The sequence below is a fragment of the Anabrus simplex genome, chromosome 4, assembly GCF_040414725.1.
Source record: "Anabrus simplex isolate iqAnaSimp1 chromosome 4, ASM4041472v1, whole genome shotgun sequence".
NCBI lineage: Eukaryota > Metazoa > Arthropoda > Insecta > Orthoptera > Tettigoniidae > Anabrus > Anabrus simplex.
Window position 1 is genome coordinate 298,304,098 of NC_090268.1, and position 16,143 is coordinate 298,320,240.

At 38.7% G+C, this 16,143-nt stretch overlaps 1 protein-coding gene across 1 annotated transcript in view; it reads right to left on the bottom strand.

The window, feature by feature from the left end:
- Positions 1 to 16,143, bottom strand: part of fat-spondin (extracellular matrix protein f-spondin) — a 149,642-nt gene that overhangs the window by 66,634 nt on the left and 66,865 nt on the right. Inside the window, exons 4-6 of the mRNA XM_067145619.2 lie at positions 10,090 to 10,237; positions 7,350 to 7,556; positions 4,751 to 4,874 (exon numbers count right to left, since the gene is read on the bottom strand). Coding sequence (XP_067001720.2) covers positions 4,751 to 4,874; positions 7,350 to 7,556; positions 10,090 to 10,237 — 479 coding nt within the window. The remainder of the gene's footprint in view (positions 1 to 4,750; positions 4,875 to 7,349; positions 7,557 to 10,089; positions 10,238 to 16,143) is intronic.

Here is a 16,143-nt window from a genome sequence, read left to right on the forward strand (position 1 = left end):
CTGGTGGACAAGCGCTGTTGAGCTTTTCTGCGTTTCGCTATGGTAGACTGTTGGATAAGTCGGACTTACATGATCGGTTGTCTTGCGAGTCTGCAGTTACTAGTAGTCACCAGATGTTGGGGGCAATCAGCTAGAAGGTAAGGGTTCCAGTGCTTGTTTGCTGTGCGATTGTTGTTCACTGCCAGTGTGTTAGCGCTTTTCTATTTAACTTCATCGCATTGTGGTACTGTATTTCATAATGTATGAGAGACTGTATTCTGTGGATGAAGCTCTTAATTCTCATACCAGGTAGTGACTTTGAAGAAGATGAAAATGGTACAGATTTATCTGTCAGTGCTATGTCCAAAGCCATCGATCTAAAAGCAGGAAGCTTTGCATAAATGAAAATGCCTCAAATATATGCTAACATATTTGAATGAACTAAATAGGGTGGTTGGAATCACCATGAACCAGGGATATGAACGTTAGAGAGTTGGTCATACTGATAAGTAATTTGCAAAAAATAATTCAGTATCTTATGCCGTTTTCATTTTATCAACTTGTGAAGTTAGCAAATCAGATTGCTTCATGGGCAAATAAAAATGGGCTTAGCAAGGTGGTGCTGCTAAATCTGCATGCGGCTTAATACTGGCTTGAGAGCACCATTACCAGGCGAGTTGGCCATGCGGTTAGGGGCGCAAGGCTGCCAACAGTGGGGTTCGAACCCACTATCTCCTGGATGCGAGCTCACAGCTGCGCGCTCCTAACCGCATGGCCAACTCGCCCGGTTCAATTGAATTAAAGATAAGCAGGAGATGAAAACAACACACAAGTCTTAGCTGAGCTGTAAGAATATCAACATGACAACTGACTGCCTGTTACTTTTTTCCAGAGTTTCCTTGACCACTAACTGTCCTCTTTGACACCATCCATATGATTTACTCTCCCACATGTGTATATATATATATATATATATATATATATATATATATACACTGACTGACAGAGCAAATGCAACACCAAGAAGGAGTGGTCAGAACTTTATGCCAATTGCAGGGTAGACTGACGTCACTGAGGTATGCTCATGATGTGAAATGCGCTGCTGTGCTGCGCACGTAACGAACGATAAATGGGACACGGCGTTGGCGAATGGCCCACTTCGTACCGTGATTTCTCAGCCGACAGTCATTGTAGAATGTGTTGTCGTGTGCCACAGGACACGTGTATAGCTAAGAATGCCAGGCCGCTGTCAACGGACGCATTTCCAGCAGACAGACGACTTTACGAGGGGTATGGTGATCGGGCTGAGAAGGGCAGGTTGGTCGCTTCATCAAATCGCAGCCGATACCCATAGGGATGTGTCCACCGTGCAGCGCCTGTGGCGAAGATGGTTGGCGCAGGGACATGTGGCACGTGCGAGGGGTCCAGGCGCAGCCCGAGTGACGTCAGCACACGAGGATCGGCGCATCCGCCGCCAAGCGGTGGCAGCCCCGCACGCCACGTCAACCGCCATTCTTCAGCATGTGCAAGACACCCTGGCTGTTCCAATATCGACCAGAACAATTTCCCGTCGATTGGTTGAAGGAGGCCTGCACTCCCGGCGTCCGCTCAGAAGACTACCATTGACTCCACAGCATAGACGTGCACGCCTGGCATGGTGCCGGGCTAGAGCGACTTGGATGAGGGAATGGCGGAACGTCGTGTTCTCCGATGAGTCACGCTTCTGTTCTGTCAGTGATAGTCACCGCAGACGAGTGTGGCGTCGGCGTGGAGAAAGGTCAAATCCGGCAGTAACTGTGGAGCGCCCTACCGCTAGACAACGCGGCATCATGGTTTGGGGCGCTATTGCATATGATTCCACGTCACCTCTAGTGCGTATTCAAGGCACGTTAAATGCCCACCGCTACATGCAGCATGTGCTGCGGCCGGTGGCACTCCCGTACCTTCAGGGGCTGCCCAATGCTCTGTTTCAGCAGGATAATGCCTGCCCACACACTGCTCGCATCTCCCAACAGGCTCTACGAGGTGTACAGATGCTTCCGTGGCCAGCGTACTCTCCGGATCTCTCACCAATCGAACACGTGTGGGATCTCATTGGACGCCGTTTGCAAACTCTGCCCCAGCCTCGTACGGACGACCAACTGTGGCAAATGGTTGACAGAGAATGGAGAACCATCCCTCAGGACACCATCCGCACTCTTATTGACTCTGTACCTCGACGTGTTTCTGCGTGCATCGCCGCTCGCGGTGGTCCTACATCCTACTGAGTTGATGCCATGCGCATTGTGTAACCTGCATATCGGTTTGAAATAAACATCAATTATTCGTCCATGCCGTTTCTGTTTTTTCCCCAACTTTCATCCCTTTTGAACCACTCCTTCTTGGTGTTGCATTTGCTCTGTCAGTCAGTGTATATATATATATATTTTTTTTAAGTCAATCTACTGTGTCTTACAACATAAACAAATGCAAGCAAGAAAGTGGAGAGCAGAAAGTATCCTGCCAGCTGCCCTTAGGATCTCATCCTCAAGGTCACATGTCTACTCTCACTTTGCCCAAGTGAAAATTGATGAAAACTTTCTTCATCTTATCCCTCATAGAACTGCCCTGTCTCACTTTTGATATGGCTAGAAGTAGCACTTCATGACGTTATAAGATTCTTTTTGGGAGAAAATTTCAATGTCGGCAGCGAAAATAAGCATGCTATCATGCCTTTGCTGGCAGGACCTAGTGTTTACAGTGCACTAAGTCTTATAATATAGGCTAGAGCAATTTTGTTACATTCATTGATCTGTCTCTGCCTTGTCCCTGGCTTTGACAATATGAAAGTGACTCAGGTATGAGCGATGCTAGTAATGCCATTACCGGGTGAGTTGGCCGTGCGGCTGTGAGCTTGCATCCGGGAGATAGTAGGTTCGAATCCCACTATCGGCAGCCCTGAAGATGGTTTTCCGTGGTTTCCCATTTTCACACCAGGCAAATGCTGGGGCTGTACCTTAATTAAGGCCACGGCCGCTTCCTTCCAACTCCTAGGCCTTTCCTATCCCATCGTCGCCATAAGACCTATCTGTGTCGGTGCGACGTAAAGCCCATAGCAAGAAAGAGAAGAAGTAATGCCATTCCTTATGCAGTCAGTCCCTGTTATGAATGATGTGAAAATGTTGATCATGGGGTAGGTTGGTGCATGCAGTTAAGTGGGCTTGGCAGACTGATGTGTAATAGCAACTTCTCCTAATTTCCCTAGTACGCCTCTTCAGTGATGCCTAGGCCATCTATGACAGCTGATGGCGGAACTGTTGAGGATCCAACCAGCTTTAGGGCTGAGGACTGAACATACACATCATATCCAAATCCATTCGGTACAAAATATGCATACTTTCATTGAACAGCCTAGCAAGAGTAATGTAATTTGCAGCCAAAATTTGTTTGCTAACAAAAATAAAGATTTAGAAACAATTTTGTCATTTGTAAGCACACCAACAACTACATTTCCTACTCTTCTTCCTATTGAGTCTGTATTCATTATTGAACATCCATAATTTCTCATTTTTGCAAGCAGCTCTGATATTTCCTAATGTTTCTTCATAGCACTTTGGAAGGTAGCTCAGGCAGTAGAGTACTGCCCTCTTGAACTCAGGTTGGTGGGTTCAATCCCAGCTCAGTCTAGTGGTATTTGAAGGTACTCATGTTGGTATAAATTTACCAGCATGTAAAATAATTGCAGGACAAAATTCTGGCACATTGGCTTCTCAAAAAACCACAGAAGTAGTTAGAGGGGCATTAAACCAATAATGCTATTATTATTATTATTATTATTATTATTATTATTATTATTATTATTATTATTATTATTATTATTATTATTATTATTATTATTATTATTATTATTATTATTATTATTGTTATTGTTATTGTTATTATAATACGGAGGATCAAAGGTCATGAACTTAAAATAATTGAACCTCTGGATTGTTCATGGAGGAATATCCACCAAAATAAAAGTTATGCATAAATCCAAATAAAATTCATGACATTGTGAAGGTTTTGAGTATGAGATGGAGGGTCTTGTTTCATGTAAAAATGTCTGTTTTGTAAGGAAACATGAAGATGCAATGATATGTTTGTTGACAGGTAAATATTGAAAAATTTTAATGTGTTGATCCTCCTTAAGTACTTTCCACAAGGCTGGCAATACAGTATAGAATTTTTCCACCTTTGCTGAACACATCTAAATTCTTTCACATATTGCTACAACCAGTTACTTACACTAGATTTTATTTTTGGGCACATTAATGTGATGTTATCTACTTAACATGTAATCCTCAACTGAACGAACCAGAATATGTCTCATATTTTGAAGGAGAAAGGGGGAATCTCATGGCTAGTGGGGTCTGAAGAGGGAAGGAGTCGGTACTTCCCCAACTATCTTTTACATGCAATCCTCGACATGACACATGCAGGTCCTTCCCTGTTAAAGTACACACAAAACAAAAATGCACTAAACTAAAAATATCTACCATAGTGCTAAATAAACATGTAAGAAATGTGTGCAAATAACAGAAAAGTAATAATTTATGTATTTACAGAAAAAATATAAAATATGCATTTACATAAAGGCTTTTACCTAAAATTATGTTCTGTAACCATACCTAATTTAGTCCTCAATAAATATAATAATGAGATAAAAATTCAAAATGTACAGAGAGAAAGCCTTAGACTGAAGAAGAAGAAGAATAAGAAGAAAGAAAAAAGGAATGTTGATCATATTTACCAAGCATAGACACAAGAGAAACAAGAGGTCTACGTCGATCCACTCGGAATGTTGATGATGTGTTGGTATTAACATTTGGATACCACAGTCCAGCTGCTTTGATCAATGTTCTCAGGTGTTTGCTCTGAAAAATGGAGTACAGAATTAGGAATTAGGACTGACTTTGTTGTTATTCTATGTAAGAAGGAAACAAATTGCATTTGTTGTACAAAAACATTCCGTTTGTTTTATATTCTCTGGCTGGATGCAGGCACATGCACTTTTTTTTGTAGCCAGTCTCACTTCAACAGTATGTGGAGAGATACACAGTATCCAAGTAAGTTTTCTTTTCTGTGGACATCTGCTTCATTCCAATGACAATGACACACAGAGGGAGCAAGGAACAATAAATAATTGTTTCTGTAGGTTTCTGAAGCATGGATCAGTAGGTATATATGTTTGTAAGTTTCCAGAAGCAGAAGTTTCAATATTTACCCCAGAAATTATGAGAGTATTTAAGTCCTATCGCCACATAATAATGAAAATGGAGCAAACAAGTGTATGAGCACATTCTAATACTACCCATCTCTTCATCATCAATACAGCATGTTTCTTTGACTGCCAACTTCATACTCAAATCTTTCTCCAGTTTAGGAGCTACCTAAAAGCCCAATGTTATTGTTGCACACCTTTAATGAACCCAGTTCCATGATGTCGAGGTAGTGTGCTTGTCTGTTCTCAGCTAGTCTAAGAATGTTAGCATGGAAGAGAATCACTGTTTTATTTTTATTTTCTTTAGTTCAACTGAGGAGCTGTTTGATATGAGAGACAGTGGATCTGGTCAAGAAAGTCAGCTTAAGCACAAGGCCCAAAATTAATGCACAGTATTATGAAGCTATGAAGATACGCTGCAGAAATTGAGGCACTACATAATTTTTTTTTTTTTACAACTGGTTTAACGTCACACCAACACAGATAGGTCTTATGGCAATGATGGGCTAGGGAAGGGCTAGGAGTGGGAAGGGCTAGGAGTGGGAAGGAAGCAGAGCCGGAGCCTTAATTAAGGTACAGCCCCAGCATTTGCCTGGTGTGAAAATGGGAAAACACGGAAAACCATCTTCAGGGCTGCCGAGAGTGGGGTTCAAACCCACTATTTCCCGGATACAAGCTTACAGCTGCGAGCCCCTAACTGCATGACTAACTCGCCCGGTAACATAAAATCAAAACACCCAGTTATGCTATCAAATGGCATTATCCTTCTTTATGACAATGCCTTTCCCATACACTGATCAATCAATCAATCAATCAATCAATCAATCAATCAATCAATCAATCAATCAATCTGTGAGCAATAAGCTTCAGAGATATGGGTCGGAAACTCTTCAGTCTGCGTTTACATCTGTAGAAAGCCATTTGTGAAAATCAGTTTGAATCAGACGATGATGTATGTGACTGGGTATACATGTGGTTCCATCAAGAATGAGATGACCATCTTATCACCCAGTGGGCTAAAAGTCTTAAAAGTTCTGGTTATTACTTTTGAAGTAGGAAATGTTTCGCTATACCTATTGGCAGGTGATTTGTTTTTACTTGACTACCCTTTATATACTCCCTAAGAATGAAAAACAACATTATTACAATATATTTTCAGAAAATTTGCAAAAGTAATAATTAAATGTATTAATGTGTGTTTCTATGGTATATGTAACTTATAACAGAAAAATTGGTTTTCTAGGTTACTGGTCCCTATTGTAGAATGTATTCTGATGTACGCCAATATTTTACAGTTGGGTAACATGTAAGAATTGAAAGTACTACACAGTTGCACAATTGCTGTGACTTTCAAGAAAGTTAAATGAGTGACAATGTTTGTTCTAAGGCTGGTGCTAATAATCAAATTAACCCAATGGCATGGAGTGCCATACTAGGTGTGGCAAGCACCAAATATTGGCAGATGTGAAGTGGTGTTGTATTTATATGCAACATGCAGTGTTTGCATTATGCTACCATCTGCCGTACGGATTGAGAACAGAGTCAAAATTTCTTTTACATAGGAATAGTGTATTCTTTCCTCTTCCTTTGTGTAGAGTATATCTACTCTCTCTATTGACAGTTTCCTTTCCAGCAACGTGAAAGGAAGTGAATTTTAGTGCTGCAACAACCGATCATGGTAGCTCTTTGATGAGAGTATTTCTTTGCTTTTGAACAATAGATATAATGATTCAGATGGTAAGTAATCTTAATTATTCCAGTGACAGTTCATTGACAAATAATGACGTGGCAGAAATGAATGTGGAAAGTGGAAGCGATAGTGAGGTGCCTGGTGTTGATCTTTGTGCTTATATGTCAGATGCTTGTGCATTCCAGTGGAAAGGTTGTGTCTACTTAAGTGGTTTAAAGGGAGGTATTTTGTGATTTGTGTGTTTTATTGTACTAAAATTTGGTATTCATATGTGCCAAAACTATCCAGTTACAGTTCCAAATTTGCACATTTTATGCTCCTAAGTTGCAGTGTGCAGGAGCCTCCTCCTGCACTAGCGAGTGAAGCACACTGTGGCTGTTTGTCCACTGAGAGGTTAAACATTTTCTATGTTTATTATAAACTTGAGTTGTAACTTACATTAGCTCGTAGCTCACTCTCCATGCCTCGTACTGATCCCCACTCGGCCACCATACGTAGTCCATCGGTAGCAATCTGACCTTCACCCCAGAAGGAGAAGTTTCGCTCATGAGATGCTCCAATGACATCACTGAAGTGTGTCAACCACAAGGAGAATGGGAAATCCTTGGGATGAGTTTTATTTGACCAGATTCCTTCAAACACCATCTGTAACACCAAATTCTTCCTTAAATTTAAATTTAAAATACCTTTATTTCACATAATGAATTTGAGCAACCTGAACACTTAATTGAAATTTGAACTGTAATAACTGGGAATCAAATTATGTTTTGATTTGAGAGATACTGAATCCTCTCATGTATTCAGATTCATTATTTTTTCTTCTTAGGTATGGGAATAACATACAATAATTTTATTGATTGAATAAAAATTATTTATTACAAATATTATAAATGTAAAAAAATGCACTGCTAGGCTGGAGCATAATCAGAAATTTAAAATACATATCAAATATTGAAGAAAGAGGAGAAAGATATGGGAAACAACAGCAGCAACAACAACAACAACAACAACAACAAAAACATCAACAACTTGGCTACCAAGTACAGGTATATTAATTTAATGCCACTTTAGTTGCTAGTGTGTCAGTTTTAATGTTTCAATTTTCTCTACAAGATGACTGAGAAACTCCATTACTGAGTTTTAATTAATTTTCATGGGTGATCATCAGATATGACACCAAGATCTTTTACATACTGACATTGCATAACAATGACTTCTTTCTGTTCTTCAAAAATCTGATTACCTCTGTCAAGTTTGAACTTGAAATCTTGGAATTATAAAAAAAAAAAAAGAGTTATATAAGGTAATAAGACAAATGACAAAAATAATGTCCTGATCATATAACATTAGAGAAGATGAGTTTATGAATTAATATTAAAATAATTCATTTACTGGTATCACAATTTTGACAACAGAAATTTGGAAGGTCTAGTGAAAAAAGGAAAATCCCATATACATTTAAAAAGGATTCCTACACCAAGAGACTACAGAGACTTAAACACACATACAAAAATCAGTACAAACGTTGAAGAAGACAAAAAGTGGGCATTAAACCTTAAATATACTGGACCTTACGAATCTCTACAGTCATATGAAAAATGATTTGTATGTTACTACATTAGAAGCACTCAGACTTGAGTAAAACTTGTTATGTTGGGGGTACTGCCTGCTCGATCTGCATTCGATGGCTGCTTATACTGCTTGCTCATTCCATATTCAAATGTGTAACACGACTTACAAACAATCTGCCGCTAGATGGCAGCACCAGACGGCTGCAGTTATCGTGTGAATACATCTAGATAAGCATACAAGCAAAATGTAAAATCTGAAAGTAACAGAAAAATTAAAGGATTTTACATATAAAGTGGTGCTCTAGAGAGTTATACCTTCAGGACTTTTCGAGAAAGAGGTTGGAACAAACAAGAAAACCTGGAAACTTTGTCTGTATGGTACTTGTCTACATTACTAAGTAGAGGTTTCATGAATTAGGCCACCACAGTTTCTGACAAGTTCCTGGTGTTTATTATTACTAAAACACTTTAAAATGTTACACTGACACAAGGAAGTTAGAAAGTTTTTTAATAGTCTGGAGCAGACTTGCAGATTTATTGCAGTACGGTAGATCCGCCTCAACAAATTTTTGTGGCCCCATAATTAGGCCAATAAATCATGGCTGGGAATAGCACAGGCCTCCTCCATCCAACTGTCTGATTAAGTTCATGCAGTCATGGGGATGCATTAACTGAGGTGGAAACATTATTCAAGCACCTGCTGCATTCTGTTTTTTCTTCGATTACACACACTAAATAACCACACACTAATGCCTGGGAAGCAGTTTAAGTGACACACACTGACTCAGGGGGCTCATAAACATCTTCCAGTGAATCAAGTACATACTCAGGGAGCAACACTGGTTCTGTTTCGTCAAGTCTGTGAGAGGATATTGAGGCAGAAAATTTTGAATTTTGCATGTGGATAACATTACCACCATTGGTGGAAATTAAAATACCAGATTTCAGAATTCTCTTTATGGAATTCTGAACAGCCCAGGAGTCAGTCATGACATTGTACCCTCCTCCCATTCTTATAGCACTTAACATGTCTTCAACTGGATCTCCTGAAAAGGCCCGTGTCAGCTGCCGACAGTGGGACTCGAACCCACTATCTCCCGGATGAAAGCTCATGCATGGCCAACTCGCCCGGTAACATAAAATCAAAACACCCAGTTATGCTATCAAATGGCATTATCCTTCTTCATGACCCCTACACTGCCAAATCAATCAATCAATCAATCAATCAATCAATCAATCAATCAATCAATCAATCAATCAATCAATCAATCAATCAATCAATCAATCAATCAATCAATCAGGGACTGTGGCAGGGAAATATTCTAGTTCCAGAAAGCAAGAGATAAAAAAAATCCTATTAATATTAATGAATTTGACTGGAATAAACCTATGTATGAACTTATTTATTAGAGATTCATTGAATAATATATGAAAAGTATAATTCTGAGACCAATGAATATGACATTAACCTAAAAATGGAGTGAAAAATAGCAACAAAGTTCATTCCATTGTTTACAATGATTATACATGCAAATAGCAATATTCTTATTTTTGAGAACCTTATGAAAATTATTCTAGTACACATGAGATTGTACTGTATTGCCTACCTTATACTTTGCTTCATCACAAGCACAGCATTCACTTTGATCATCTTCCTCATCATTCTGCTTTTCTGGAGAGGTCAGCTCACACAGCTCACGACTGAGAGCACCGTCATCAGCATACCAGTTGTTGCTGTCTTCCAGCACCATAGCTCTGTGGGTTAAAGGCCACTATGTCTCAAACTATTTCATCCAATCAGATCAGAATACAATGGCTATCAAAATGGGAAAGGAAAAATGTTAAGGAATGATTTATAAGACAACATAACTCTTCTTGCCCTGAGCTTGCAGATCAGTCCTCTCACAACACCAGTTGAATTGGTTCATAAAGAAAGGGCATCAGTCACATTGTTTTTGAAATTAAGTTATCATTGAATTTCTCATCTTGAATGGTCATCACATCATTTTATAAGAAAGGAGATCAATCCAGCCTCTCCTTCACTGTGATATTGTGATTGGAAAGTTAGCATTTTGTAAAGAAAGGGCATCAGTCCGGACTGAAGCCCTACTTTTATGAAATACCCATAGAGGCACTAGGTGTTTGTCAATTAACAGCACACAACTCTCTTGTTTTTATGCACTGTTTTGAGGCCATTTGACTGTGTAACTCCATCATTATTGTATACTGAAGTATTTTATTATTTTTTGTTATACAAAACCTATAAAATTAAATGTTTTATCATTCATTGATGGCTTGAGCATAAACACTTTCATACTAGGTAGGTAGGTAGCTCCAGTCAAGTGCCATCATTTTTGCTAATAAACACTGCCTACCCAGCAGGAAAGATAGCTATTAAGAAGAGGAAAATTGATGATCTGAAGAAATTGGTCAAATATACATCTGATGAGTATCAGAAGTACTTAACGGAGCTGACTTCTTGGCCTACTGGGGGAGGAGATGACAATGAAGATGATTATTAGAGGAGGACACGGAAGATTTAATCTGATTTCAGTAACTGTTCTTCATCCTGAGACTAAGAACTTGGTTATACAGTATTATAATATTCTAACATTTTTCTGTGGAAAAAGAAAAAGGCTGTATGGAAACTTTGAGTGGTTAGATAAAGCTACTCAGTTGTAAACTCTTTTATAAAGAAAGGTTATCAGTCCACAAGATTTTAAAAATCTGTATAATTCAACTACTGATGATAAATTCATGAAATATGTTCAGAGGAATCATAATATGCATTCTCTATTTGATCGTTACAATTTTTACATTTCTATTATGATAGTAAAATGTCCAGATAGTTTTTTTTGATTTCCCAACACTTAGCTGAAATGGACTGAAGCCCTTTCTTTATGAACCAATTCAGTTGTAAGAATGAGTGAAGATTGTAAATAGCCTTGTATCATCATCATCATCATTATTATTTAAAGTATATGTTTAAGTACTGTATATTATATCAAATAATAGCTTTTGACCTTTATCTTGTTATCCTATGATTAAATTTATTGAATAAAATTATCTGGTCACCAGAAAATTTTAAAGCGGTACTGAATTGAAAGCAAACATTAAATTAGGCTGTGAAAAAATAGATTAGGTTAAAGAATTTTGTTATCTGGGTAGTGTTATTACTAGGGCCCGGATTTTTAGGTTCTTAAAAACCACGTTTTAGATTTTTTAATAGCTCAAAATAGTTTTTATCCTCCTGAAATAGTTTTTAATGATCATTTCAATCATTACTATAACTTTTCATTCAAATTTTTTGTACTTTATTGTAACCTTCACGCCTCTCTAGTACAAAACTATACCACTCATTTCAAAATATGGGACAGAATGGCTTAATGAAAGCACTTCAAACACATCATACCAACTGAAATTAAACATAACAAAGAATATTTATGTGCAAATACAATAAATGGTTCATGTAGGTTAAATTTTTGTCACTTCCAATGCATCAAGAAACATTGTTAATAAACTTAACCATGATAGGTTAATATTGTGTTTGGTCCGTATTGACTAGTCTAAATGCCAGCTGGCAAAGAAATTGTTTAATAGATTTAGAATTTTTACCACTGAGGAAGGGAATGGTTAAGATTTCCCGAAACATGTTTGGTTTAATAAATAGTTTTTCTTTCATTTAATGAGTGTATTGATCAAGGCAGATTAACCCTAGAATGGTAGACTACGTAAAAATGACGTGTCTATCATGAACAGGCGCATCCCTCGTTTCCCCCACTCATCGTTATCGCTTGTCCGGCCGGATGTGCATCCGCTAATCAGTTGTGAAACAGAAGTGGCCACGAATGGCACCCGTGCTCCCGCCAGTTTGTCTATAGCTCTCGTCCATTGAAACTCTACACGTAAGTATGACGTACTCTACCAATGCACGTAAATTTTTTGTACGTCTGTTTGACGTATGTCTACCAATAATGGATCTTCTCTTCACCTACACTACGTATATGATATATATAATTAATACATATAATGTAAAAGTACACACACATTTATGTACAATAAGTATTTAATTAATAATAATTATTTCTAATTGCAGAATGGCGAAGTATCTGGATAATGACGAGGCGATAGCAGCGCTTTTAGGAGAGCTGTCAGATGAGTCGGAAGGTGAAGAAGACAATGTGGAAGTGTGCTCTGATTCTGAGGAATATAATTCTGACATAGGTGAAGACTTTGTGCCAATTGAAGATGATATCATATATGAAGAATTGAGTGAAGTAATACGTGACGTAGAGGTGGAAGAACATAGCAACTCCGGAAAGAGGGATCCCGTCTCAAGTGGAGGTAACAGGAAGAAAATATTACAGAATATAGGAAATAGCAGCAAGAAACGGCAAAAGGAGACCTCCTGAATATCTATTCAGCGTAGAGCTCCCAGTGGAAGTGTTTCTAATCCTCTAGTTCAGAGTGATAAACTCATACTGACTGGACGAAATGTATTTCAGTGGACAACAAAGAAAAGGAAAAATGAAGGGAAAACTCCACAAAGGAATGTTGTACATATTCGTCAACGGGTAAACCCGAATGCTTCGAGCTATTCTGAACCTATTGCTTGCTTCCGTTCCTTCTTTACTATGGATATACTCGAAACAATTCTCAAATTTACGAATAAGGAAATGGATTGCCAAAGAAGCAACTATCTGCAGCTCTGAATAATAACCATCTGGCGGCATCTAAATTGTTTGATGCTACTTTATGTGGTGAAAGTTATCGGGGTACTATGTCAGAAAGACGATTCAACCTCATCACAAATTGCCTGAGATTTGACGACAAAAGTACCCGTGAGGAGAGGAGAAATGCGAATAGACTTGCTCCTATTTCTGACATTTGGGAAATGTTATTGAAGAATTGCCGAGGAAATTACACTCCAGGTTCTTACATGACAATTGATGAGAGGTTGTTGGGTTTCGTGGAAAATGCATATTTCGTGTGTACATGCCCGCAAAACCTAACAAATATGGGCTACAAATAATCATGATGTGTGATGCAGGAACATATTACATGCAGGATGCCATCCCTTACCTTGGAAAAGGCACCACACCTGCAAACGTGCCGGCAGCTCAGTATTTTGTGGAAAAACTATCTGCTAACATACAAGGAACTAACTGGAATATTACAGTGGACAGATGGTTCACAAGTGTACCCCTAATTGAATCCCTGTTGGCACAAGGTATTACTGCTCTTGAAAATATTCGAAAGGACAAACGAGAACTACCTTTTGAGTTCAAGGACCCCAAGTTTATGCAAAGGATAGTTGAATCCAGTTTGTTCATTTTTCACGAAAATGTGACAGCAGTGTCCTACATGCCGAAGAAAAACAAACTTGTGACAGTCATCTCAACAATGCGCGATGATGCATCAATCAGTGTGAATGACAACAAGCCAGAAATGATCCCTCGTTATAACCAAAGCAAATGTGGAGTTGATGTATTTGACCAGATGTGTTCAAACATGGACTGTGGACGAAAAACTAAACGGTGGCCACTGTGCTTTTTCTTTAATATGATGAATATAGTTTGCATAAATTCATTCATTATATATACCCACAATTTGTGCAGGCTCCATCGTGGAGAAAAAAAGGCACTTTCAAGGCTGCACTATATGATAGAACTCCACAAGCAACTAGCAGCTCCATGGCAATCACAAAGGCTATCCATCCCCACCATGCAAACGAAGGTGAAGACTTTCATAAAGAACTCACTCGGACAAGATGATCGGCCAAATCCAACGTCAGCTTCAGATTACAAGGGACAGAGGAAGTACTGCTCTTTCTGCCCGTCGAGCATAAAAAGAATGACGACTACATACTGCTCCTGCAACAGGCCCATATGCGGCGAACATCAAAAGAAGAAATGTCCTGAATATTCCACAACCTAGGTCTCTGATATTCTTAAGGCCGTGCCCTATCATTTGGAATATTGTACGTCTTGAGTGTGTTCATGCTACCCCATTGTTGAGGCAAAACCAGAACCTTGTAATTCATTTCGTATGTGTTATTCGTTTTCAACGGAACATTTAACAGTTTCTGTAGGTTTTGTGCACCGTTCTGTGGAACTAGCTTCATTTTGTATTGTGACAAGTGAAATTATTTGTTTTTGTAAATATAGATAACTTACACGTGGATTTACTTGCTCATTTACCAAAAATTCCTTTGACACGTCATTTTTACGTATGTCTACTAATAATAGGTGGGTGATTATGTCTACCATTCTAGGGTTAAATAAACTATTTTAAATAGTTATATTATACATTCAAGAAACATTTTCAGAAGCATAGAACACAGTTTTCACTTGCTGTTACATTGTACAACTAAATGCATTTCCAGATTTTTCAGAGTAAAACTTTTTCTGTTATCTCTCAAAATATTCTTAAAGCAGGAAAATGTACGCTCCACACAACAAGAAGTCATTGGAGCAAGCGTCATTGAAGCAATAGCTCTCGGTCCCCATGGTACCTCGTCAGTAATTTCTTCTCCCTGAAGTACTGTATTGCAGACACACTGTTCATTGTTGAAAATCCAGGGTTCCACTGTAGAATTTTGGTGAGCTTGAGTAAATAGGTTTCACCCATCGGTACTGGTATTTCCTTCTTCGAAATGGAGTCCACAACTTCTATTGAATCTTTTAATGGCAACGATACCGACTCAACACGCTCAATAGCTGCAGGAATATCAGTAAAGTGTGCCCTAATGAAGGCAAGTGAAACAGCGTTCTTGTTCGTGAAAGCTGTTTTAGCCTTCACTATGCAGAGTGCATCATCGACATGAAAAGAATTTATAACATTTTTAATGTCTTCAAAGTGATTGACATAGTATAGGGCTGCACTGAGCCATGTCCTCCAATGAGTGATGATGGGTTTGGGAGGAAGAGGAGGTTGAGGCAACATTTCCTTGAATGTGAGAATGCAGCTAGGAGCTTTAAGAAACAACTTTCTCACAGAAGAAACAATACTGTTTACTCATGGAAAATTATTTCTAACCTAATCGAAACAGACTTTCAACGTATTAGGTCGTGTTACATACATGTAGTATGTGTTGAAGAGATGTTAAGTACAGAACAAAAATGGCCAGCCGGATACCAGTGGGATCCGAACCCACAACCTCCCGATTTCGCGTCGGTTGCTCTACCAATGCGGTCGTGAAAATTCAATATCCATTGACATGCCCCACAACGGGCGACTTAAACGCACTCTACAGTGTGCTAGCAGCAGTGCCAGACCTGTAGCTCAGATCCTTTCAAACAGAACAAAGATGGCCTAGGCCACCATAGCTCAATTGGTAGAGCAACCAATGCAAAATCGGGAGGTTGTGGGTTCGGATTTCAATTCAGATCAAACAAACCCAAGATTTTAACTGACACAGTACTAAGTTGCAGTTATGTGTAATTAACTAATATTAGTGTATTTTTATACCTGAAGTTTTTACAAATGAGAGATGTATGTCAGAATGGTGTTTGTGACCAATTCTATACATTTTAATGTAAGTTGCAGGCACAGCAAAAGTGACAATGTTTCATGTTTTTAATTGGCACAAGGACAGAACAATAATCCATTAGGATCACCCAGTGTATCAATTTGTATCAATGTATCCTTGTTCCACTTTT